We start from the raw sequence: 25,421 nt of genomic DNA on the forward strand, positions 1-25,421 counted from the left end.
AGAGTTGGACACAACTGAAACAACTGAACAACAAGCATACATAAAATGAAGAACATACACATAAATTGAGGACACAGAGGTCCTTGCCCAAAGTAACTTAGGCAGTAAATTTAAGAGGCAACATTTGAAGCCAAGTACTCTGCCTTCAGAGCCAATCCTCTGCAGTTAATATATGTAAGTTGCTTTGCAAACCCTTATTTTTAGGAGCCTTTAGGTGGTGCAGTGGATAGACTGCTGGGGCTAGAGTTAGGAAGACCTGAACTCAAATCCAACCTCAGACACTTACTAGCTGTGTAACCTTGGACAGATCATTTAACCTCTGTCAACCTCAATTTTCCCAACTATAAAATGGGGGTGAGAATAGCACCTGCCTCCCAGGGATGTTATGAGCATCAAATGAGGGGTTTATAAAGCACTTGTTATGATGCCTGGCACATAGTAGGCCCTTAAAAAATGCCTGTTTCCTTCTTTCCTTCCCTGATCTTAAGGAGTCTACAATCTAGTGGAGGGTTATAAGAGATGCACACCAGCATTAAAATGCAAATTTGAATATGACTAAGTGAATAAGGCAGCCTAGAGAAGGATGAAAGAACTGAGGAGGGAGAGATGCTTCTACCTGAGGGAGGGGGGAAGCAATTAATTAAGGCTTTATGAAGCAAATGACACTTGAGATGGGCTGTGAGCTAAGAAGAAGAGGCAGACATGGGGGAGGAGGCATGGGGACTCATGGGAACAATCAGTGCAGGTGCAAGTTTCCAAGACTGTTTGGTTAGTGATTCCGCTGGAGAGTCTAGAGAATGTCCCTGGTTGTTTGGGATAGGAAACTCCTAAATTACAACTGAAAATCAGGTTCATGCTTTTTAATTTGTTTATTTAATTGGGCAATGAGTATGAAAATAAATCTCTGATTGAGTTTATTCTCTCACACCCCGAGGTGAGGGAGTCGGCCTGTGAGATAATGAGATTGCCTGTGCTATTTGCCATACAAATTCTGTTATCCTTAGATCACTTCAAGGAGAGCAACAATTCATAGAATCATGGATTCAGAGCAAGAAAGGCCATCTAGGCCAGCTCCCTCATTTACAGATGAAGAAGCTGAGACCCAGAGAGATGAGCGATTTGTCCGAGGTCATACAGTTGTCACAGATGGAATTTGAACCCAGACTCTCTGACCCCAGAGCCAGCAGCTATACCTACACAACACATCACCTCCAATGACCTCCAATATGGCATCATTATCTTTATCAAATCATATTTATTTAGCACCTGGACATGTAGTGAGATGCTGAGGACTCCATAGCACCTTTCTTTGAAAATACCAAAGTCTTTTATAAGTATAATAAACTATAAAGTAGTAATATCTACCAAGTAAATTCCCACATTTTTGGGCTGGCATTCAGGCTCTCTATAATGTCAGACCCGATCTACTTTCCCAGACTTACTTTCTAGTGTTTCCCTCTGTGACCCTTATGCCTCAGTCAAAATGGACTATCATTCCTCGAATACATCTAAAGGCACTCTCAACTTTCTGCTTTTGTTCACCCTTTTCCATCCAACTGGAACATCTCCTCACCCACCAACTCTGCTTATCAAAATCCTATTCATTCTTCAATACTCCTTGATGAAACCTTTCCTCACACCCCCAACCAGAAGTGACCCTGACTTCCTCTATTGGAATCCCAATAACATTTTGTTTGTGTCTTCCTACTCCCCCATAAGTACAATGTAAGCTTGTTGAGAATAATTCATTTTTGTTTTCAAAATCCTAGTATACATCATACATGTAGTAAGAACTTAATAAATGTTTGCTGAATTGGATTGAATTCAACTTTCTAATAATGTGTCATATTTCATCCAGTCTTTACCCATTAGTAGATGTGAATCTCCTTGAGGGCAGGGGCTATGTATTAGTCACCTTTCTACACTTCTCAATTTCTAGCATAATGCCCTGTGTAAAGTATATGCTCAATAAATAGTAAATTGAATTACTAATGGGAGAGCTTAGTGGGGTAGATAATTATGAAATTATAAATATTACTTGGAATGAAATATAGGATCAAAAAGTTTTGAAAGGTATTTTCCTTCTTAATTGTGATTTGTTTGGGACAATTTAAAATAAAGTTGCTAAATAACCCAGAAATAATGCTGATGAATTCATGCGTGACTAATCAAAACTGACCATATCACCAAATCATATCATCCCTATATTCTCATAAGCTAGTGCCAAAGTGAGCTCTTATCCTCCCAATTCTGCAGGCTGGCATCGGATCAAATGCTACACGATGTGACATTTCATAACGGGAATGTCTCCATGATGCCAAACAACCAGTCTGAGTGATTGTTTCAGAGGATTTTGAGACAACACTGTGTTGAAATGGCCCCCGATTTACCACTTCAGTGGAAATGTTTGCTGCTGAATAATAACACAAGAATTTAAAGGTTCTTTTTCAAAGCACTGCCACGCTTGTCTCCTTTTTTTTCCTCACAGCTATTTTGTGAGATCAGTTAGGTGACAGGGTACTTTTTGTCCCGTTTTATTGATGGAAAAATCAAGAGAATTGGCTAAGATCACATATCCAGGTATTGTCAGTTACGCTTAGAACTGAGGCCTCTGATGTCCACTGAAGGATCTCTCCAGTAGCTCAGATGACCTCCTGGTTCCTTTCTCCCTCTCCTCCTACAGACCTCGCCCTAGAGAAGTAACACTGACCTGAGTTGCTGAATAAGATCTTCTCCTTCCTTGATGACGTTGAGCGTGGCATCCAGAGTGGCCGTCTGCTGCTGCTGGAACTGTTTGATCAGCTCCTGGACGGCATCCACTGAGTCGGCACACACATCTTCCAGCAGCTCCTTCTGCAGGTCCTCCATCCATGTCCACAACTGACAGGGAAGAGAAGAGGGGATTCCGCTTAGGGACAACGGGGAGCTAGTGAAGGGAGAAGGACAAAGAAATCCTACCAGACTCGTCCAACCCACCTTCTTCCAACTAGAGCAATACCTGACCCCCCTCTGTTGACTATCTCCAATTGATCCTGTATTGTGTCTTTTCTAGATGTAGCTGTTGGCTCTTTGTCTCTCCCCCTCCCCCACCCCACCATCAGTTTGTGAGCTCCTTGAGAGCAAGTCTTGTCTTTTGCTTTCTATTGTATCCTCAGCCCTTAGCAAAGTAGGCGCTTGGTAAATGCTTGTTGACTGATTGGACATTGCCTTTTTTTTTGCTTTTTTCATTTATGTATTTCTACTATAAATAGATGACTGGAAAATGCTGTCATGTATTAAAGATAAAAAGAAACAATAGACTGCTCAAGTTTGCACAGATGTTCTTTATTTATTATTGTTCATTTCAGTCGTGTCCAACTCTCTGTGATCCCATTTGGGATTTTCTTGGCAAAGATACTGAAGCAATTAACTATTTTCTTTTCCAGCTCATTTTACAGATGTGGAAACTGAGGCAAAAATGGTTAAGTGACTTGACCAGGATCACACAGCTAGTAAGTGTCTGAGGCCAGATTTGAACTCAGGAAGATGAGTCTTCATAACTTCAGGCCCAGTACTCTGTCCACTGTGCCACCTAGCAGCCTCCCTAAGCACACAGTAGGAACCTAATAAATAATTTATTCAATAACTGACTGACTACACTTTTACCTATATCACCTCATTTGAACCCAAATGACCACTTGTCAGAGAGTGTATAGAAGGGGTAATAATAGTAGCAATAATGATAAATTAAATTAAAAATTAAAAATGATAAATTACTATGTGCCAGGCAGTCTGCTAAGTACCTCACAATTATTAGCTCATCAGATCCTCACAACAGCCCTGGGAGGTAGCTGCTACTAGTATTCCCATTTTAAAGTTGAGGATCTCGAGACCGACGGAAGTTAAGTGACTTGCCCAGGGTCACACAGCTAGTGCCTGTCTGAACCTGGATTTGAACTCAGGCCTTTCTGACTTTAGGCCTGGTGCTCCATGTGCTGCACCACCTAGCTGCCCTAAGAGATTCATGATCTGAGTCAGAGTTGAGCTAGATCATGTCTCAGGTCCCTTCTAACTCTAAGATTCTATGGTTCCCAATAACCTTATAAGTTATGTCATGTAAATATTATGCCCATTGTATAGATAAAACAACTTGAGGATGAAGGAGTTTAAGTGACAGTCAAAGGTCACAGGAATGCCACTAAACCACAGCCCGTGAATACTCTCTCTTCATACCCTTCGTCTTGCCTACCTTTCTATGAAGCAGGTGGCGTATACCACAAAAACCTGATGAATGAATGAGTTTGCTGTTTGGTTTGACACCAGTGTGTATTAATTATTTGTAAGGGCAGGGCTCCATCAGGAGGTCATTCAGGTTAGTCAATGATGAGGCTGACACCTCGTGCCCAGTTTTAGAAAGCTGCTTCCCAAATTCAGGGCTTAGCACAAATGGGAAATGGGAGCCTCCAGTACTGACTGAAGGAGAGATGAAGGAGATGAAGGTGACTTGGCCTGGAAAATGGAAGATTCAGGTAGAACAATGATGGTCTGACGTTTGGTGTCCTTACTGAGGAGAGGGCAGATAAAATAAGTTTAGGCTGCATCAGAAAGGATGCAGTGAAAGGAAAAAAATTTCTGATGGGAATTTTCCTTCCACACACTCTCTGATCCAGCAGCAAGGGCCTTCATAGAAGACATTCCATCTCCTGATTCTCTCTTTTCACCATCCTGTTGCCTCCTCCCCCCACCTCCATGCCTGGAATGATCTCCCTCCTCACCCGGCTTCTCTGGTTTCCTTCAAGTTTCAGCTCACCCATCTTCTAAGGAGGCATTTCCTGGGCCCTTCTCCTTCCCCCAAGTGCCTTCCCACTGAGCTTGCCTTCCATTTACACTATATATATGTAATGTGTGTACATGTGTGTGCATACATACACACACACACACACATACAGATATAGATAGATATTTGCATATTTTCTCTCCCATTATAATGTAAGCTTCTTGAAAATGGGGACTCTAGTTTTGCTTCCCTTTGAATATTTCCTGCGCTTTAATGCAGTAGTCAGAAAAGGAATGAGCCGACTGACAATTACATAAATAGCAACAACAAAGTCAGAAAGAAATACTCAACAAAACATATAAGTTTAAATTAACTTTTAAAAACCAAATCAACCAAATAAAAAACTTAAAATTATTAAAGGATTTAAAAAAAAGAAAAAATAGCCCAAGACAACTACAATTAAAAGAAAATGATCTTTGGAGAAGGAAAATCACATGCAGGTATGCTCTTTAAAAGCCCACCAAGGGTCAGTAAGCTCCTCAAGCTGCTCAATGGAGAATTAGCAGTTAATGAACGCTTGCTGACTAACTGACTTGACTCTCTTATGCCCTCAGGTGACCAGGAAGCCGGGTTACATTGAGTCTTAGCCTTCTTGGACTCATCAATCTTAGAGACGGCTTCCTTTCCTTTTAAAAAAAAACAGACAAAATGAGACAAAAACTACCCTTGCCTACATGGCAGGGACCCTGGTTGTTATGGATCCTTCTACCCTAGACTGTTTGTTGCGTCTTTCTGCTTAAATAGGTTGTTGGTCCTTGAAAAACAGTCATTCTGTCAATGGGGGCCTTACTTTCTAGCATCTTAGAACCAGCCAGAGTTTATATTGCTCTGATATTCAATAGCCTTGGAGAATCCAGGGACATCTCCATATCACAGTGAGACACTGGATTAGGTCCTTACGGAAGCTACTCCAACTCTGTTGCATTGAGTTGTTTCAATCATGTCTGACTCTTCATGACCCCATTTGGGGTTTTCTTGGCAGAGGTACTGATGTGGCTTGCTATTTCCATCTCCAGATCATTTTCTAGATGAGGAAACTGAGGCAAAGAGCGTTAAGTGACTTGCCCAGAATTACACTGCTAGTAAGTGTCTGAGACCAGATTTGAACTCAGGAAGGCGAGTCTTCTTGACTCCAGGACCAGGACTCTATCCGCTGCTCCACCTAGCAGTGCTCTAGCTTGCCAAGGTTTAATTAGAAAATTCCACACCTGGCTCCCAAAAAGAGCTATGAGATGACACCTTTCCCTGCTTTTTTTTTTACACAAGTATAGGGTTCACAGGAATGGAACATTGCATATATTGTCCAATTTTTTCATTGTATTGATCAATATTGCTGGATTTTCTTTCTTTTTATTTTTAAAAATCTTTCTTATAATGGGTGGCACTCAGGGAGAAGGAAAAATACAGGGAGAACTTTAGCTGATATGAAAACAAAATTTATCAATAAAATTTATTTTAAAAGAGCAAATTCCTAATTCACATATACCAACAAAAATTTCTTTATAAAATTTTTCTTTTCAAGAAAGCTAAACTTAAGTAAAAAGTAAATGTTATATTTTAGAGCAACCTTTAAAGCACACAATCTCTCTGCTGTATTTAGGTATCTTATATATATATATATGTGTGTGTGTATATATGTATATATGTATATATACATATGCGTATATACACACACATTTATGTGTCTCTCTATATATATGTATATATATATGTGTGTGTGTGTGTATGTGTGTGTATATATATATATATATATATATATATATATATATATATATATATATATATATATATATATAAATTATTTTTCCTAGCCCTAATTTTAAATACTAAGGTGGGGAACCTCTGTCTCAGATACCAGATGTGGCCCTTGGCTTAATTTCACCTGGCCTCTGGGATGTAGTTGCTCTGACTACTGCTACTATAGTTGAAACAATAATTTTCTCCCAGCCTGGGAAAGCTGCTGTTGTAATGAATGAAGCTTTATGCTCCCCATTCTTAATTTTAAAAACAGGTGAGTGAAATGTTTTATGCCTCCTTTTTACTCTCTTAAGGGAAAAAATTCCACTAAATTAAATTGCTATGGAAAAATCAGACCTTTTTTCTGTCCTAAAAATATCTCTTTCAAGTGTCACAGGATTGTATCCTACATCCCATACTAGAGGATTTATTGAACAAATTCAGGTTCAGCACATCCATGTTAACATGGCCCGACCCCAGGGCAATGGCAGGTTCTCCTTAGGTTCTTTGAGCATTCTCTTTCTGAGGAAATCGCTAGGTCTTTCCCTTCCCCTGCTGGGCCTCCTCCACCTCCATCCCACATTCACATGTTTCCCTGACACTCTGAGTTCAATAGTGCCGTTTTCCCTTCTCTGTGGCATGTGAACAGAAGGGCTCAGTCTTCCATGGAGGCCCTGAGCTATGCTGAGCTGCTGCATTGGTGAAAGGTCTCCATCCTAGCAGGCACTTCAGAGAACACTACACTCTCCATCCAGACTGAGGAAGTGAATAACGGGAGACATTCAAGACACTTCAGTCTATTCATCGGAAGGACAAACTGAAGCTGAAACTGACATACTTTGACCACACAATGAGAAGAGGAGATTTGTTGGAAAAGACCCTGATACTGGAAAAGATTGAAGGCAGAAGGGGAAGGGGATGGCAGAGGATGAGATGGGTAGATAGTGTCATGGAGGCAATGAATATGAGCTTGGACAGACTTCAGGAGATAGCGGAGAACAGAAAGGCCTGGTGTGGAGGACAGAAGGGCCTGGTGTGTTATGGTCCATGAGGTCACAAAGAGTCAGACATGATGGAACAACAACAACAAAGACAGTGTCGAAGCTACCAAATCCTCCGAATGGTCCTAGGAGAAAAGCAGTATGGGATAATGGAAGAAAGTGCTGGATGTGGAGTCAGAAGGACCTTGTTTTTAATCCTGGCTCTGCTATGGATTACTTGTGTAATCTTGGGCAAGTCAGATGGTCTGTCAATAAGTATTCATTAAGCACTTAGTATGTGCCAGGTGCTAGGCTGGGCTGGGGATACAAAGAAAGGAAATAACGTGGTTCCTACCCTTGAGCAACTTACATTCTAATGGGGAAAACAAGATATACAAGGTAAATGGGACACAATCTCAGAGGAAAGGCAGTAGCAGGAGGAATGGGAACGGCCTCCCGCAGAAGGCTTGGAGCTGACTTGAAGGGGAACAGAGAGACAAGTGAGGAGGGAAAGCATCCCAGATATGGGGGAGGACAGTAAAAAAGGCATGGAATCAAGATACAGAGTATCTTATGCAGAGAACATGAAGTAGGGAAATGGGAGTATTGAGTATAAGGTGAAGCAAGGCCAGCCCACACAGAGTCAGTGCCCCTAGACATGGCAGATGCCCCACTGCTGTGGGCATTGTCACTCATGGCTGAACAGACAGACTTCTCTATGGAAACAAGGGGTTTGTGCCTATCTGAAACAGTATTGTATCTGCTCAATATTCCTTCCTGTGCTATTGCCAAATAAAACCCCTTTTCTAATCTGTTAGAGACGTAATCTGTATGTATCTCATTTTATTTCAGTCCTGAGCTTGACTTCCAAGACTAGCCTGAGTCTGGTCCAGCCTACGATAGCCGACTAGGCTGGATGAACCATGAGTCTGGCCTGGAGCAGCAATCTATACGTTCTCACCTGCCTTCTATCTGATAGACCTGTCCCTGTCCGTCTGAACCCCCCAGAACAGGCTTGTTTTGCATTTTATCATAAGCAAGTAGGCACTCTCTTATTGCTTCCTGGCTAGTAAGCAGAACCCCTATAATATCCCTTTCAGGAAGATAGATAGTTCTGGATTTGGCCTCAGGAATACTTTGCTGTCTGAGTTCAAATCCGGCCTCAGACACCTACTAGCTGTTTGACCCTGGACAAGTCACTTAACCCTGTTGGCTTCAATTTCCTCATCTGTAAACTGAGCTGGAGAAGGAAAAGGCAAACCATTCCTGTATCTTTGCCAAGAAAACCCCAAATGGGGTCATGAAGAGTCAGACGTAACTGCAATGACTGAACAAAACATTTTCCTGATCTTCAATGTCCAGTCTTTTACTCTCAATTAAGCATCATAAAGTGGATGTCTTGTAGACATCTCAAGCTCAGTATGTCCAGCCTTTCCTCCTAAACCTAACCCTCTTCTGATTTCCATGTTACTGTTGCAGGTACCACCATTCTCCCAGATACACAGATTTTCTAGCAGTCATTTTTATTCTCTGACTCTACTCCTGTGTACAATCCGTTGCCAAGTCCTACTGCTTCTACCTTCATAGCATCATTCATGTGCACCTCCTCCTTTCCTCTGATACTGCCATGACTGAGGGGCAGGCCCACATCCCTTCACATCTACCCCATTGCAGTAGCTTGCCGGTTGGTCTTCCAGCCTCAAGCTTCTTCCCACTCTAGTTGATCCTCCACTCAACTGTCAAAGAGATCTTCCTAAAGGGTCATTTTGACTAGGATATCCCCTTATTCAAATAACTCTAGCAGTTCCCTTTTGCTTCCAGGATCAAATACAGAATCTCCTTCTTGGCTTGGCTCCTTCCTACCTTTTTAGTCATATATTTTATGTCTTCCCCCCTGCTTCCGTATACTTTGCAATCCAGAGACACTGGCCTCCTTGATGTATTTTGGATAAGACTTTCTCTATCCTGACTCTGGGCACTTTCCCTGGCTGTCCCCCATGCTGGAATTCTCTCCCTCCTTACTTATCTCTCCCCCTCTGGGGTTCCCTGGCTTCCTTCAAGTCTTGGCTGAAGTCCACTCTTCTGCCAGAGCCTTTTCCAGTCCTCTTTTATCTCAGTGCTTTCCTTCTGAGATTATCTCTAATTTATCCTGTGTATATCTTGTTTATACAAGTTGTTTGCATGTTGTCTCACCCCTTAAACTGTGAGCTCCTAGAGAGCACAGACTGCTTTTTTGCCTTTCTGTGTATCCTCAGTGTTTACCATAGGCCTGGAACTTAATAGGCACTTAATAAATACTTGGTGACTGACTGACTCAATTCCACGTTCCAGACCCTTCCTGAATTTCTCTTATCAAAACTTACATGTTATAACCTATACCAAACTGCTTCTGTTTTCAATGAGGGAGGAGAGGAGAGAGAGAGAGAGTTTGGAACTCAAATTTTTTTTTAAATGAATGTTAAAAATTAGTTTTACATGTAATTGGGGAAAAATAAAATATTATATCATTAAGCAAAAAAATAAATAAAAACAACTTACTTGTCAGGTGTCCCTTTTCTCAAGGACCTTATTTTTTGCTAGGTGACAGTTATTTAATTACTACTACTATTGCTATTACTAGTACCACTCTTCCTCCTATTACCATCACTACTACTACTAACTATCACCACTGCTACTGCCGCTGCCACCACCACCACCACCACCACTACTACTACTGCTGTTACTACTACCACTCCTCCTCCTCCTATTACTATGATTACTACTACTACTACTGGTACCAGTACTAGATAGCTAGGGTGGTTATATACCCATTCAAGGTCTACAAAGAGCTTTGCCCATGTAATCTCATTTGATCCTTGAAATAGCCCTGTGAGGTAGGTACCATTAACCCTATTTTACAGATGAAGAAACTGGGTCCGAGAGATGTTAAATGATTTGCTCAGGGTCACACATCTAGGAAATGTCTGGGGCAGGATTTGAGTTCATGTTTTCCTGATTCTAAGTCAAACGCTCTATCCACTGTGCCATCTACCTGCTAGAAATGAATCCATGCTAATATAGAGATGCCTTCTAATGGATGTTTTACCTGCTTCCAGCTAAGGACTGGATTTAAGAGCAGCCTTAATCCAAAGAAGCAGAAATAACAGTGTGTGTCTCAAGCAACTAGACAGGATGGTAGGGGGAAGGGCATTTTTAAGAAGGTCAGACTTTCCTGGCCCCTCGAATCACACTCTAGGGAAAGCTGACCCTGATGATAGAACCAAAATATCTAAGAAGAGCCGGCCTGCTGTGACCCACTGCCCTAGAATCGTGCTGTAACCAAGACTCTCCAAGTGAGCAGATGTGAGAAGGGAAGGGAAAAGAAGGGAGGGGTTGGAGAAGAGAGAAGCCAGGCTATCTCAGAAGACAAGTTGCATATAGCTTGTTTGTGAACACAGCTCAATAGAGTAAGGGGCAACTAAAGGAGGGGGAGGGGAAGGCATATTTTGTTTCCCAAATTTAACCTACTAATTGGCAGTTACATTTTCAGAGAGCTGACAACCATGGTGTGGACACAATTGATCTATCATTTGAGCCTTTAAGATCTGTGCTGAAATTATTAATTGGTCCACCACCTTCATACCAGGAGGAAAGAAACGACTTTCTCCTCTCTACCCTACCCCCATACCCCAAACCTGACAGCTAGCAAATGAATATTTATGAAGAGTCTATTTTTTCTCCGTAGGTCTCAGCCATCCACTTTCATTTCTAAGATCAGTGGCTATGTCTTTGGTGATGGAGACAGAGGATACAGCTGGTTTGTTTCTGAGACCATCAGCACACTCGCTATCTTTGGGCTTCTTCACCTTTCGAAGATTGATTCGGCTCCCATTGTAGGATTTCCTTCTTTTCTGCCAACTTGATTATCTGAAAACTGAAATCCTCAGGAAAGGGAGGGAAGGGAAGGAGTTGGGGTGGGGTGCAGCAAAGAATTGGTCACAGAGTGAAGATTGAAGAGAAAAATCTTCAAGTAAGGAAAGAAAGGGAAAGGGACCATATTTAATTAGGCTTCCCCAGAAGGACCTGGGTTGGGCTACTTTCTGAAAGGATTTATTCCAGTATTCTTTTTTTTTTAACCATGCATTTTAAAAGACAATGCCCACACTATTTTGAATGGGCTTTTTAAATAGCAGATTCCAGAGTTGCCATGGAACAAGAGAAAAGAAAACAGGAGCTAGGAAACCAATCTCCATGCCTCCTCCCTCCTTCATCCCCATTTCCATCATGCCAGGCCAATGAACTGTGCCCAAGGTCTGAGGCCACTGTCATGACATTACTTCCTGCCTTACCCTATCCCACCAAAATAGTCAATAGTTTGGGCTAAGCCAGACTCCCCTCTATGAAAGAAGGGGAGGCTACTTTAAAAGCAGTCCCAAGAGGAAGTGAGGGCTTGAAAGTACAGGGAGATCATGTGTACTAAGATATGACCTCCAAAGGACTAGAGCTGTGGAATTAACAAACTATCCAATCTGAATTTGGGTCACCCTTCCCTGACTGGAAAGTTTTAATCCTTCAGTGGCCAAGGATCTCCAAGGATCCTCCAAGAAATCCCCTCACAAAGCAATAATAGACCTAACAGGATTAAGAAGTTATTTCAAAGAAAATTTGCAAAAGAAATTAGTCTGGAGATTATCTCTATTTCATCCCTCTCTTCAGTGTCCACGACTCTTATCCTAATTAGAATAGACCTTTGATTCAGTAAGGAGGCAAAAGTAATACTATAAACCCTGTTCTGGACAAGAAGTCTATGTTAGGTCATTGGTAGAGATTTTATAACTCAATTTTCTTTAAAAAAACAACCTATAAGGGGATTTTTTTCTCTTGTTCCAGAGAAATGACAACATCTTGCAATTACATCTAACTAAACTCTTAATTATTGGTACTGGCTGAGGAGAGAAGAAGTGCAGATGATATGAAGCAGCTGATAATCCCAAAATGATTTCTATTTGACATTGGAAGGCACCATAAAGTGGAGGAGATTATCCACTGGAGACTATAACTGAAAAATTCCAGTAGAAAAAGATTAAGCATTTGACTTAAGTTCCTGCAGCAGAAAAGATTTCCAGGGAATCAAAAACAAAGCATCATTTCCTAGTCCAGTTTTCTAGCCATTTATCCCTAACTCCTATTGTGAAATTAAGAAGAAATGGTACTTGATGGGGAGGGGAAGAAATAAACACCAAATCTAGCCTTGATGCGCCCAGTATGCCTTCTAGTCTTATCCTTTAGGGGATAAAACTCAGGTAGCTCTGTCCAACCAAAAAAGGGAGCATTTTTTAAGTACTTACTATCTGGAAAGCAGTGTGCCAGCCCCAGGAGAAAAACAAGACAGTCCTCACTCTAGAAGTGCTCACATTTTAACAGGGGGAAACACTCAAGAATGAATGAATGAATGAATGAGGCAATATGTATACAAGGTTTCTACTGCAGATCAAATGGAAAGGTCTAGTGGTTTTTAGGGTATAGCAAAAAAAGCAGAAAGCAACATTTCTTCTTTATTGTTTTTCCACTGATAAAACTGTATTGTTTCTCACCTTCAGTCATTTGACAGTGCCAATGATTTTGGTAGTGAGAACCTTCTTTGCTGCTGAGGAGGCAGAGGCACTTGACAGATGGCCTCTCTACAGGTGTTTATTTCCTGGATGATAGCTATGAGAAAGCAGGGCTGAAAGCAGGGACAAGGGTTCTGCGGTAGCCAAGGAATCTTAAGCAACAGTCTCCAGCTTGTTAAAGACTTCACTAGGTAAGGGAACTATTACTGTAGCGGAGTCAGTTTAGGTTAATTAAACAGAAAATGGATAGCCTTGCTTCAGTATTAGGGGTGGGGGAGAGGGTGGTAGTTGCAGTGTTTAGGTTTGGATTTGGTAGGAAAAAAAGGGCCGTGGGGAATATCAAAAGACAGATTAATGATCCGGGTGAAATGGTCAGGCTCATCACATTTACTAAATAATGACTGTATTCAATTCTGTGCTTAGCCATGAGAAGAGATTATGGCTAAGGCATTGATACCATCCCTACCATTGGCAAGAAAGAGCTAGAAGTAGCAGGAAGAGTCACACCTGGAATTCTGAGTGTTCCTGTTGGTCAGTGAAATAGAAACTGAACCTGATGGGAGTATTTACCACTAAACCTAGAAGCAAACAATATCGGATCATAGGTTCAGAGATGGTATACCATACAGTCCAATTCCAAATACGAGGGAGGGGACTGAGCAAAACTTTGCTCTTAGGTAAAAGCCCCAAAGGTCTCCATGTGCACATTTCATCTTGCAAACTACAGACTCCCCTGGCTTCTGTCTCTTTCCTAGCCACTCTCCAAAATGCAATCCCAGGTGGTTGCTATTCAATTGTTTCAATCATGCCTGACTCTTCATGATTCTATTTGGGGTTTCCTTTGCAAAGATACTGGAGTGGTTTGCCATTTCTTTCTCCAGCTCATTTTACAGATGAGGAAACTGAGGTAAACAGTGTTAAGTGACTTGCCCAGGGTCACACAGCTAGTAAGTGTCTGAGATTGGATTTGAACTCAGGTCTTCTGACTCCAGATCTGACACTCTATATACTGCACCACCTGGTTCCCTGCAATCCCAAGTATAATCCATCAATTTTGCAATTGACAAAAAATAATGTAATTGTTCCTTGGAGAGAATAAGGTTGGGTCCTCTTTTGTGTGTGTGTGGGGGGGTGCTGGGGACAATTGGGAAAAGAGAAGACCAACCAAGTGGCCCTGTCTTCAATACACACACTGTAAAACAAGGAAATTTGTGTGCAGGACTTTTCATCTGTAGCCTTACAGCAGGCAAAAGACAGGATAACACCGAGAGAGTGGTCAAAGTGTGACCTCCCACCAGGCCCATCAATGCCAATCTCCTAGACAGTCTTCACCAACAGCTTCCTTTACTTCTGCTTCCAGAACACTTAGCACTGCCAGACTGAGGCACAAAGCTTGGCAGACCTGGCTCAGGACAAACTCATGATGTCAGCTTCTTCTGGGCATTTGCTACTGCCTGGCATTCCCTTCCTTGATCTCTCACCTCTGGGATCGTCTAGAATTCTATTCACAGGGGCTGTTCCAAATCTCTGTGTTCTTCTTGAGTCCTCAACCCCTTCCCTCCTCCTTCAGGCTTGACAGGTAATTTTGGCCTCCTGTTTCATTCAGTAGTTCTGAGGATTTGGAGCTGGAAGGTTGAGTCATTATTTTAAAGATGAAGAATTTGAGGCTCAGAAAGGTAGAATGATTTGTGCAGAGTTATACAGGTAGGAAGCGATACAGCAAGGCACTGAGCCTAGGTTTTCTCATGCCACACTGAGTGTTCTTTTCATGAGGCCATGTTATTTTTGATTAGAGGTTATCTTGCTTCAGGTCTTACCTCTCCATCTTTTCAACTAAATATATTTCTCTCTTTCTCTTTTCATCCTTTTCTCCAGTCTTAGATGAAGAGGTTCCTCTTCTCCCAAAGAGAAGTCCACCTGCATACTCTCAAACCTGCCCCTTCCCAGTGGCTGAAGCATCTGGTGTCCATTATTGATCCTCTTCCTCCCTCCTCCCCCCCCTCCCTCTCTCTCTCTCTCTCTCTCTCTCTCTCTCTCTCTCTCTCTCTCTCTCTCCAGCCTCTTCAACCATTCCCTCTCTACTGATCTTGCATTTCAATCTTCAAACAAGAAAACTTTCCTGGCCACCCCAACTTCCAACTTCTGCTAGATTTGGTCCCAAAGAAGAGATTGAAAAATGCTCCTCCTACCCTTCTTTGCAGATTGTGGGAAACTAGGATGCGTACTTTTGGGCTTGGTTGTGTGTTGGTTGCTTTTGTTGGACTGTGGCTCAAGTGCCACCTTCTACAAGAAGCCTGTCCCTATCCCTTCAACTGCTAGAGCCCTCCCTCTCACAACACCTCACATGTGTTTTGTATTTTTTATTGTAGCTATCTATTCTTTATATTCTTAGATATGTACTCAATGTCTTCCCAGATAGAAAGTAAACTCTTTGTTGGTAAGGATTATTTCACACTTTGTATTTGCATGAACTATCCTAGCACATAGTAGGCACTTAATAAATATTTGTTGATTGATCTTCCTTCCTTCTTTTTCTTTCCTTCCTCTCTTCCTTTTTTTCATTCTTGCATTTCCCTCTTTCCTTATTCCTACCCTCCCTTCCTTTTCCTTCCTTCATTTCCTTCCTTCCTCCCTTTCTCCCTCCCTCTCTCCTTTCCTTCCTTTTCTTACTTATTTCCTTCCTTCCTTCCTTCCCTCCCTCCTCCTTTTTTCTTTGATACAAGGAATAGCACTCTGGGTAGGGTAAACAGGAAAGAACTATATAGAAATAAAGGTGACATAAAAGCAAAGGATAATATGCTTTAAAATAAATTTTAAAATCTGTCCTCTGAATTTCCATATTTATTGTGCACTGAAGTGCATACTATCTCATATTGCTAGTTAATCCTTCTGAGTGTTTTGAGTCTACGTCATCTACCTCAATAGATTTGAACTTTGTATAAGGCAGGGACTATGGTGCTTTTCTTTTATGGACTGAACATGTAGATCTATAAAATAAAGGATAAACTCAAGACCCTTTCATTCAAAACCCTCTACAATCTACCTTGATGGCCTTGCCTCATACTAATCTCCTTCACAGTCCCTAGTTTCTACCACTCAGATTGGACTATTCTTCATCTACCATGCTCATAGAATCTCTGGGCTGGAAGAAGACATCAACTCCAAACTATACTCCCCCCAAACTAATATCTCTATAATGGCATATCTCTACTACATCTCTATTCCAGCTTCTGCTTGAAGGCCTATTATGAAGGGGGACTCACTATTTCCCAAGGCAGTCTATTCTCATTTTGAATAGCTCTAATTCTTTGGAAGGTTTTCCTGATTTCAAGCCTAAAATTGCCTCTTCACAAATTCTACCCACTGTTCCTAGTTCTACCCCTGGGGGCCAAACAGAACATGTCTAATTCTTCTGCCCAAGGAAATTGCCCTTCAGATACTTGAAGCTAGCTATAATGACATTCGCCCCGCCACCCCCACCCCTTTCTATTCTTCTCGCTCTCAGTCCCTTCAACTGATGCCCATATGGTTTTGGGCTCTTTGCCTCTCAAGGGTTATGTGCCTCTGTAAGTTCCCCAGCTGATTTGTGTTTTTCCTAAATTCATCTGCATCCTTCCAGGCCTCTCCCATTCCTATGATTCCGTTCATACCAAGTCTCCATGTCTAGAACAGAATCTTCTCCCTTAACCCATTTCTGTCTATTGAATTCCTCTCTGCCCACTTCAGCTACAGCCTTCAATGTGAAGACTTCACTGAGGTCCTCCAGTTGAAAGGGGTATTCCCCTCACATTCTCTTGTATTATAGTTAAAATTTCTATATCATCTCTATCTTTGCATAACAAGTACCTGGCATAGTACCTTGCACATGATAGGCAAATAAGTGTTTGGCTGAATTGAATTAAATTGAATTTTAAATTCCCTTCCCCTGTAGCACAAAACATAATGTTAGCATACAGAAGGTGCTCAATAAATACTTCCTGAGTGGCTTGTGAGTCCAAAAACAAGGGTTCTAATCTCTGGTCCACTATTCTGGAAAACCATGGTAAATCTATTCAACCATCTATAAAATGAGCCTAGTTATCCTTGGCCCTGCCTACTTCATACAAAGATGGTGAAATAGACTCTTGAGTTCTTTAGAGGAAGGGAGGTTAAATAAAAAGGTAATGTTATTGTTATTACAAAGAGGGTAAGTGACTTACCCAAAGACACTCCATAAATCTAAGTACTGAGACTAGAAGCAAAGGAAATCTGAGATAGGGGGATCCCCTGATCTTCACTAGAACAACTGAGAAAATATTTTTAAATGGTTGCTGCTCTAATTTGCTTTGTGAATCACTGGTAGGCAGGGCATAGGGGGACACGTGGGACTGAAGTCAGTGGCTGTCTAGGAGATGCTGAAGACTTTTTTTATCCTCTTGCCTCACAGGCAGTGCCTCACAGTTCCTTTAGGATGCAACTCAGGCATTATTTTCTGCATAAAGCCTTTCCTGACACCCCTTCCCTAACTGCTAGGGCCTTCCTTCCCAAACTACATTGTATCTAAGTACTTTTTATATATTTATATTTATTCCCTTTATACCAAATATATTCATATATGTCCTTGTTACCTCCCCCATTAGAATGAAGGTTCCCTGAGGGCAGGGATTTTTTGCCCTGGAGTTAGGGTTTCTCGGAGTGCTAGAGAGGCTCTCTCATCCATGCTTGCCCACATCCAGGTCCATCCTAAATATTTTCTCAGACAGATGTCAGATTCTTCCATATTTACAGATCCCCAGAGGAGGCTCTTCTTTAGATTTATTTCCTATTTGGTTTCTTCTGAGAGACCCTTTGGGAAAACAGGGGTAGGGATATGGACTGGACCTATGATTGAACTGGTAAAGGTAACTCTCAGATGAAGAAATCCCCTATACTATTTCAGACTTGCCCCTCCTCTCCAAGGTACGTACTCAGAAAGCTTCCTAAAGCACTGAGGAACTGCCCAGTGTCCTATAGCCAGTAAGTAGAAGAGGCAGGACTAGAACCCAGGCCTTCCTGACTTTGAGGTTAGCACTTTACCCACCATGCCACCACTAAGCTTCTTCTCCTGGGGTAAGAAAGTCACTGTCTCCCCCCAGGCATATTCCTATTTTTTAGTGTCTTCATCTCAGTGCTCTCTATTCAAAACGAAAGGGATTCTAGAAGTCAAGAGTAGCCAAAGGGGAGCAGATAGGATCCAAGCTTAGCAGGGCTTGAGGTAGAAAAGGGACAAAAATAAGAAAAAAAGTCTGGAATGATTTCTAGAATGATTTCTGGAAAGCTTCAGTCCTGGTCACTGTCTCTTTATCAGTCATGCCCCAGTCATGACCATTGGACTCCCTGTCCCTCCTCATCTGTCCCATGCTTCAGGTTTTGAGGAAGTGAGAGAAGAAAAGGGGAGAGGAAGGAGAAAACTGAGGAAGAAAGGAGAGAAGAAGGGAAGGGAAAAAGAAGAGGGATGAAAAAGAGAAATAAATGGAAAAAAAGCATTTAATAAGCACTTACTGTGTGCAAAGCACTGTGCTTAACGCTGGGTATACAAACAGAAAAGTAAAACAAGAGCCCCTCCTTTCAAGGAATTCACATTCTAATGGAGGAGACACACACACACACACACAGTTTCAGCAAAAGGAAAAGAAAACACAAGAGAGTGGGTGAGGAGGGCCGGTGATGTGCAGGGGACTGGTTATAACAGTTTGCACCCGCTGAGAAATGGCAGAATCTAATTAAAGCCAGGGAAGGAAGAAACAAAGCTGATCTTCTCTCCCCCATCTCTCTCTCTCTCTCTCTCTCTCTCTCCCTCCCTCTGTCCCTCTGTGTGTGTGTGTCTGCGTGTGTGTCTCACTCTGTGTCTCTAATTCTCTGTCTTTGTCTCTCTGTTTTTCCATCTCACTCTTGTTCTCTCTTTCCTCTTTGTCTCTCTGTCTCTCTCTTTCTCTCTCTCTGTCTCTTTCTCTCTCTGTCTCTGTCTTTCTCTGTGTCTCTGTCTTTCTCTCTGTCTCTCTGTCTCTCTGTTTTTCCCTGTCTCACTCTTGCTTTCTGTCTCTCCTCTTTGTCTCTCTTTCTCTGTCTCTCTTTCTCTCTGTCTCTCTGTCTCTTTCTCTCCTCAACTCAATCAGTAGGACTCAGGAAGGCAGAAGTAGATCTCACTTCCAGGGACAAATTCTTGTGGATATTACTTCATCTGATATGGCCCCCTCCCCACCTTCCCCAACACAGGCATGTAACACACACACACACAGAATGACACACACATACACTGCATGCCTGTTGTTCCCTTATACTTGATTCCCTTTCAGACAGACTTAGATGGCAAAGAGACTATGCATGCCTTTGGTTTCTGAGATCATCTTTGGGAATCAGGTGGGCCACATGCAAACAGGCAGCCAGGCAGGAAAACAAAGATTAGAACTAATCCCCTTGCTTTACAGATAGTCATCAGCAGAGCAGTCTTAGGTCTTAGGGGGAAAAGAGGCGAAGTCAGCTTCCATGAGATCCTCTCTGCATCTGCCCTGGGGATCTCCAGCTAGAAAACATTATCTTTTCATGTTTTATCCTGATAGGGAGCTGCTCTGATGTGCACCCACTCAGGGAAGCAGCCACAGCCCATCTTTCTCAACTTAGACATTTCAAAAAAACTAAAAATCAACTTAATTAAATAGCTTTAATTCTTTTTTCCCGGGTAACAATCACACATTAATTAATACTCCATTAAGATGAATTCCTGGGGGCAGTCGAGAATGTGTATGCCTAATGAGTTCATCTGTCATTGGTGTTATTGTAAAAGGCAGCAAACAGTGGTGGTAGTGCTCAAAGTTTCCTATTAATCTGCAATGAAGGGCAATGCCAGGTTGGCAGTTTTCTCTGCCTCCCTGGTGGGCCACTCCAGCCAAGAACACAACCCCAACTGTGGTCAATTTCCAAGGGTAGTTGGTCAGCTCATCCCCAGAGCTCTTTACAGCTGGGTGTGACCTTGGGTAAGGTTCTTCCTCTCCATGGGACTCAGATGCCTCATCTCCAGAATGAGGGGATCGGCCTTGGCCTTGATGAGCTCTCTGGACCGTTCTAGATCTAACAATCCATTACTGTTCTAATCCATGCTTTGATCTTCTGTTGGTTCCCACCACCACCACCACACTCCACGTGCCCAGCACTGAGCATATTCCTGGCCTCTTCCCCTGACTTTCAGGGGATATATAACCTCACTTTAACATCACCCTGAAGAAAACATCATTAGGAAAGTTAAATCTCCTATTTTAGAAAAGAAAAATAAATTCCACAAACTGTCCTGCAAGACCAAACATGATAATCTTTGGCGAGCACAGGATAACCAAATGAGAGGTCAAAGGGATGTCAGAAGTCATAGGATTCTAAGATCATGAATCTTGATCCAGAAGGGACCTCAGTAGTCATCCAATCAACACCTTCAGTTTACAGATGAGGAAACTGAGGTCTAGAGAGGTCAAGTGACTTGCTCACAATTGCACAAGTATTATTAGGTAACTGAAGAGGGATTTGAACCCAGACCCTCTAACTTCAAATTCACCTCTCTTTCCACTGTACCCTGCTCCATCTTCTTGCCTCTTTTTATGAGCATAGATAGTAAAGATTGCACTGTATCGTATTCTCTTGCCTGTATCAGTTAGAACAGAGAGCAGACAAAAGAAAAGTGGAAACTAGTTTCTCTACCTGCCATATCTTTCCTCTACAAGGGTCTGCTCTAGTCCAGTGAATCTACTCTGTCCTCTTCCTTCTGAAGAACATTCCACCAGAGCAAAAGACCCATGGATGATCCTCTATCCCCTGCTCCCACTGGCCCCAAAAACCCTTCCCCTAACACACACACACATATACACACATACCACATACAAACTCTCACACATCAATGTCACTAGAGTTTAAAGGGCAGAAGGACCCTGTATTTGATGATGCCACAGTGAGAGAGACCATGAATAAATTGTGAATCCATGCCATCCATGGCATGAACAGAAATATAGCTCTCAACATGATATATGTGTCACATTAGAAACATAAATATTGCAATAGACTAACCCCATGAGGACCCCATGGACCTATGGCTCCCATGGAGACCCAGTCCTCTATGCAACAGCTTGCTCTTCTGTATGGGTGAGCACAGCTGTATCCCCCTTCCTCCTTTCTCCTTCTTACCTCTTTGGTGTGCGTGTGAAAGGAGACAGACATGTCCAAGAGGAGTTTCCGCTGCTCCACCCGTCGCACGAAATCTTGGATTCGGACTTCCAGGTGTCGAGCCGCCTTGTAGATCTCCTCTGGGTCACATTCCCCAGTCTGTGCCAACTGCTCAGCTGCCTCTAGGAGCTTGTCTGCATTGGTGTATGTGTTCTGCAGGCAAACAGAAGTGGGGCACAGTCACCACCAAGACCCCCAGACTGAAGCTGTCTCCCCAGCATACTTCCTACTCCAACACCCCCGGTGAGGCGCTTCCCAGAGCTTCAGACAAGAAAGGTGGGAAAAGCACTGGCTGTACCCCAGAATTGGCAAAAGAAGAGGCACCTACCCACCTCGGAGCTCCCACACACCGTCTCTCAGTCAGCTAAGCAGCTTGCCTAGCTAATGAACACAACTGTGCGCTTGCTATTTTTCCCATCCCTGGGATATCTCTGAGACAGAGCATCTCTTGAAAGAAACAAATGGACAGGCGGGAACCATGATACCCTTGATCCATTCCCCTCCCCCATTAGGAAGCCCCATCCCTGCTATCACATTTCAGGTTGGATCTCTAGGGTTGGAAATGTCTCCTCTGAAAGGACTGCCCGGGTTCCTCTGGGGGAACCCCAGGAACACAGTCACTGGGCAAATTCTTTCTTCCTTCTTTTTCAAGTTTCCTACAATGTCTGGCTCTTATCTCTTTTGGATTTGAGCTGTATCTCTGGAAGGATAGGATAGGGGTCAACAAGGCTGATTGCAAGAAGCATCCAGAGCCTGTGTGAGGAGAGGCAGGAATGGGGTCTAACTGTTTGCAGAAACTTTGAACAAGCAGCCTGTGATATTGCCTCTCTCACACCATGTCTCCACCCTCTAATTTGGCCACATGACACCCATTCTCTAGAGCAGTGACAAATACAACGAAATCTCAACTTTCTGTCACAGTGGTGGGAAAATTAAGCTATTGAGAACACTAGGTAACCTGAAAGTCATTTATATTGGTCCTTTGAAATGATTATGTGACTTTTCCCTAGTGGGTTTCCCTGTTTTTGCTAATATTGGCTCAGGCTAAAATTTAAAAAAGGAGTTTTATTCCCTGAGCATACAGTGACTTACAATTGGGTGGGAAGGTGGCCCAGATATACTTCCTAACCTTGTTAGCACCTTACTGATGGTAAATGGCCAATAAGTATTAGTTGATTGGTAGATGCTGATGATGGGATCTGGGTAGGAGAGAAACAGTCTCTGATCTGAAAATGGAAACCAGAATGTGGATAAATGAGAGCTGACTTTAATGTACTTCACTTTGCCCATGAAAAAATAGCCTAAAATTCTCATGACTCAGTTGAGGTACCATCAACTGTGACAGCTGGAAGGAAGCTTAGAGATCTTCAGAGCAAAGGATCCTACATGTCCTCAGAGATCCTATAGCCCAAATCCCTCATTTTACATCTAAGGACAGTGGAGCCCAGAGAGATTAAATGGCTTGCTAAAAGTTACATATGTAGTAAGTGAGAGAACCAGAATTGGAACTCCAGTCTTCTTCCTCCAAAGTTGTGTTTTTTTTTTCTATTCTCCTCCTCCTTCTCCTCCTCATCTCTATTATTTATAAAGAGATTTAAAGTTTGCAGACAACTTCAAAAATATTAACTCATTTGATCCTTACAACAACCATAGAGGTAGGTGCTATTATGACCCCTGTTTTGTTGATCCACCATTTTTTCAGCCATGTCTGACTCTTCATGACCCCATTTGGGTTTTTCTTGGCAAATATACTGGAGTGGTTTGCCATTGACTTCAACTCATTTTTACAGATGAGGAAACTGAGGCAAACAGGGTTAAGTGGCTTGCCCAGGGTCACACAGAAAGTGTCTGAGGCCAGATTTGAACTCAGGAAGATGAGTCTTCCTGATTCCAGGCCAGGTGCTCTGTCTACTACACCGTCTAGCTGCCCACACCCCCATCTTATGTGTGAAAAAGCATTCGATGTTGGATTTGAACTCAAGTCTTCCTGATTCCAGGACCAGCACAACATCCATTGGGCCACCTAGCTGACTTTCACACCAGGCTGCCCCTTAAGCAATCTAATTCAACTCACTGAAAAGTATCCCTAGTCTTCCCACTAGTCCTCTAGAGCCCTAAGCTTCCTCTCATTTTAGGGGGCCTCTAGAGGAGGGCATCATTTCACATATGAGGAAATGAAATCCCAAAGACAGAATGCATGGCCCAAGGCACATAGTCAATGGCTGTGTCCTGGTACCATCTCCTGACTCTCGATTCATTGTCTCTCTTACATGATAATAAAATAGCCAGTGTTTTAATAGCACTTAATGGCTTGCAAAGCTCTTTACATAAGTAATTTAATTTGATCCTCACAACAACCCCATGAAGTAGGCACTATTATCCCTATTTTACAGGTGAGGAAACTGAGGCTACATGCAAATTAAGTGGCTCATTCATGGTCAAACATCCAAGAAGTACTCACTGTGCTACCATCGCATCCATGATGCTGCCACTTCTCAGGGTATCCAACCTTAGATACCACTAATTAACAAACTTTCTGAGTCTGAGGAAATCCTCTTTGGGACTTGGCCCCCAGGACTGTGTTAATGTAGGGCTTTTAGGAGATGGAACAAGCCCACAGGAAATACAACTTTACTATTTCCAGAGATCCCAAGAGATGCCTTTGGAGACTCTGGATTCTGAAGAACATAGTCTGGACACTTCCCAGCGAAAGCTTATCCTCTTTCAAGACTCCTTTAACTCCTGTGAGGACTGGTTTTTTGGGTAGTCATATTAGTTGAATATTTAGAGGCATGATGTAAAGGATTCCAGTAAGTTCTCCCTGCTCTGAAATCTCTCCTATTATTCTCCTAGATCTCAAACTTTTATCATTAGAGAGTAATTCTTCAAAGTGAAGGCACTGTTCTAGCCATGCAGTATCTTTGAAAATGCCATATTTGCCTATTATTATCCCTTAATACTTTAGTGTGAATTAGAGTACCAGCCTGTTACTTAGGTGACAAGGCACTTGGGAAATCAGCTATACCACTGAGGGAAGGGAGAAAGACTACTAAGAGTATTAAGCAATGATTTATTACAAAGGGTCCCCCCACCCTTTTCTCTCAGTTAATTGGGGAGAGAGAGTCTATGAGGAAGTGGAGGCTAGCAATAGTGATGCCAAAAATGGGGCCATTTTAACACTTTTTTAATGTACAGAAGAGAAAAGAAGGAAATTAAGAAGGGTGCATAGATAAGTAGAATTATTTTGAAAATAACATGCATACTTTATTATATACTTTTAAAAAAATCAAGTGAAATGAAATGGAGATTCACAGTTACATATAGAATCCTCTTTTTGTGTTCTGCTGTGTGTGTAGAAAAGCTTTTTAAAAATTGGTATTTAAGTTCAGAATATTTTTTAAAGAGCCTGTGGAACACTATCCCACCCCCCGACATGCTCCTGAGCCGTCAGCATTGATGCAGCTTGGAGAGCATCAACTCATTTCATTATAAGCCTGTAAGATAATCTTAGTGTGTTTGATCCCTTCGTCTCGAGCACGATTCATCAGTAGGCCTCTGCCCTCATGCTGCTATTAGCACCAGCTTAGGTCCATTAGCCCTGCATGGGTAAAGTGGCCTTGAAATACAGATGGCTCCCAGCAATCCTTAGGCAAAGGAGCATCTTCCAGGTTGCTGTCTCTCAAAACTGCTGGATTGTTTGTAATTCCTTCAGTGCCGCCTGGAAAATGGTCTCATAGAATTTGGATCTGAGGGTAGCTTAGGGAGATCCCATAGTACAACTTCCTCGTTTTGCAGACAAGGAAATTGAAGATTAGAGAGAAATCATTTGCCCCAAGTTATACACGTTGTAAATGGCACAGCTGGCATTTGAATCCAGGTCTTCTAACCTCAAATCCAGCATTCTTTTCAGTGTTCCATACTCCTGGTCCAGTCTTCTGAGTACACAGCATTAATGTTCCCCCTCCCAGCACGGCAGAATGACTTCAGGTGAAATACACTGATTGGGCTTAATTACATCTCATCATCTGTTCTTGGTACCTCTTGTTTGCTTTTCAGGGGTGGCTGGGATCACCA

General features: G+C 42.3%; 1 protein-coding gene across 1 annotated transcript in view; it reads right to left on the reverse strand.

The window, feature by feature from the left end:
* Nucleotides 1-25,421, reverse strand: part of LOC118839981 (kalirin) — a 413,338-nt gene that overhangs the window by 176,275 nt on the left and 211,642 nt on the right. Inside the window, exons 9-10 of the mRNA XM_036747488.1 lie at nucleotides 21,309-21,500; nucleotides 2,711-2,880 (exon numbers count right to left, since the gene is read on the reverse strand). Of these exons, the coding sequence (XP_036603383.1) occupies nucleotides 2,711-2,880; nucleotides 21,309-21,500 (362 nt within the window). The remainder of the gene's footprint in view (nucleotides 1-2,710; nucleotides 2,881-21,308; nucleotides 21,501-25,421) is intronic.

This window comes from Trichosurus vulpecula, chromosome 2, assembly GCF_011100635.1.
Source record: "Trichosurus vulpecula isolate mTriVul1 chromosome 2, mTriVul1.pri, whole genome shotgun sequence".
NCBI classification, from domain to species: Eukaryota; Metazoa; Chordata; class Mammalia; order Diprotodontia; family Phalangeridae; genus Trichosurus; species Trichosurus vulpecula.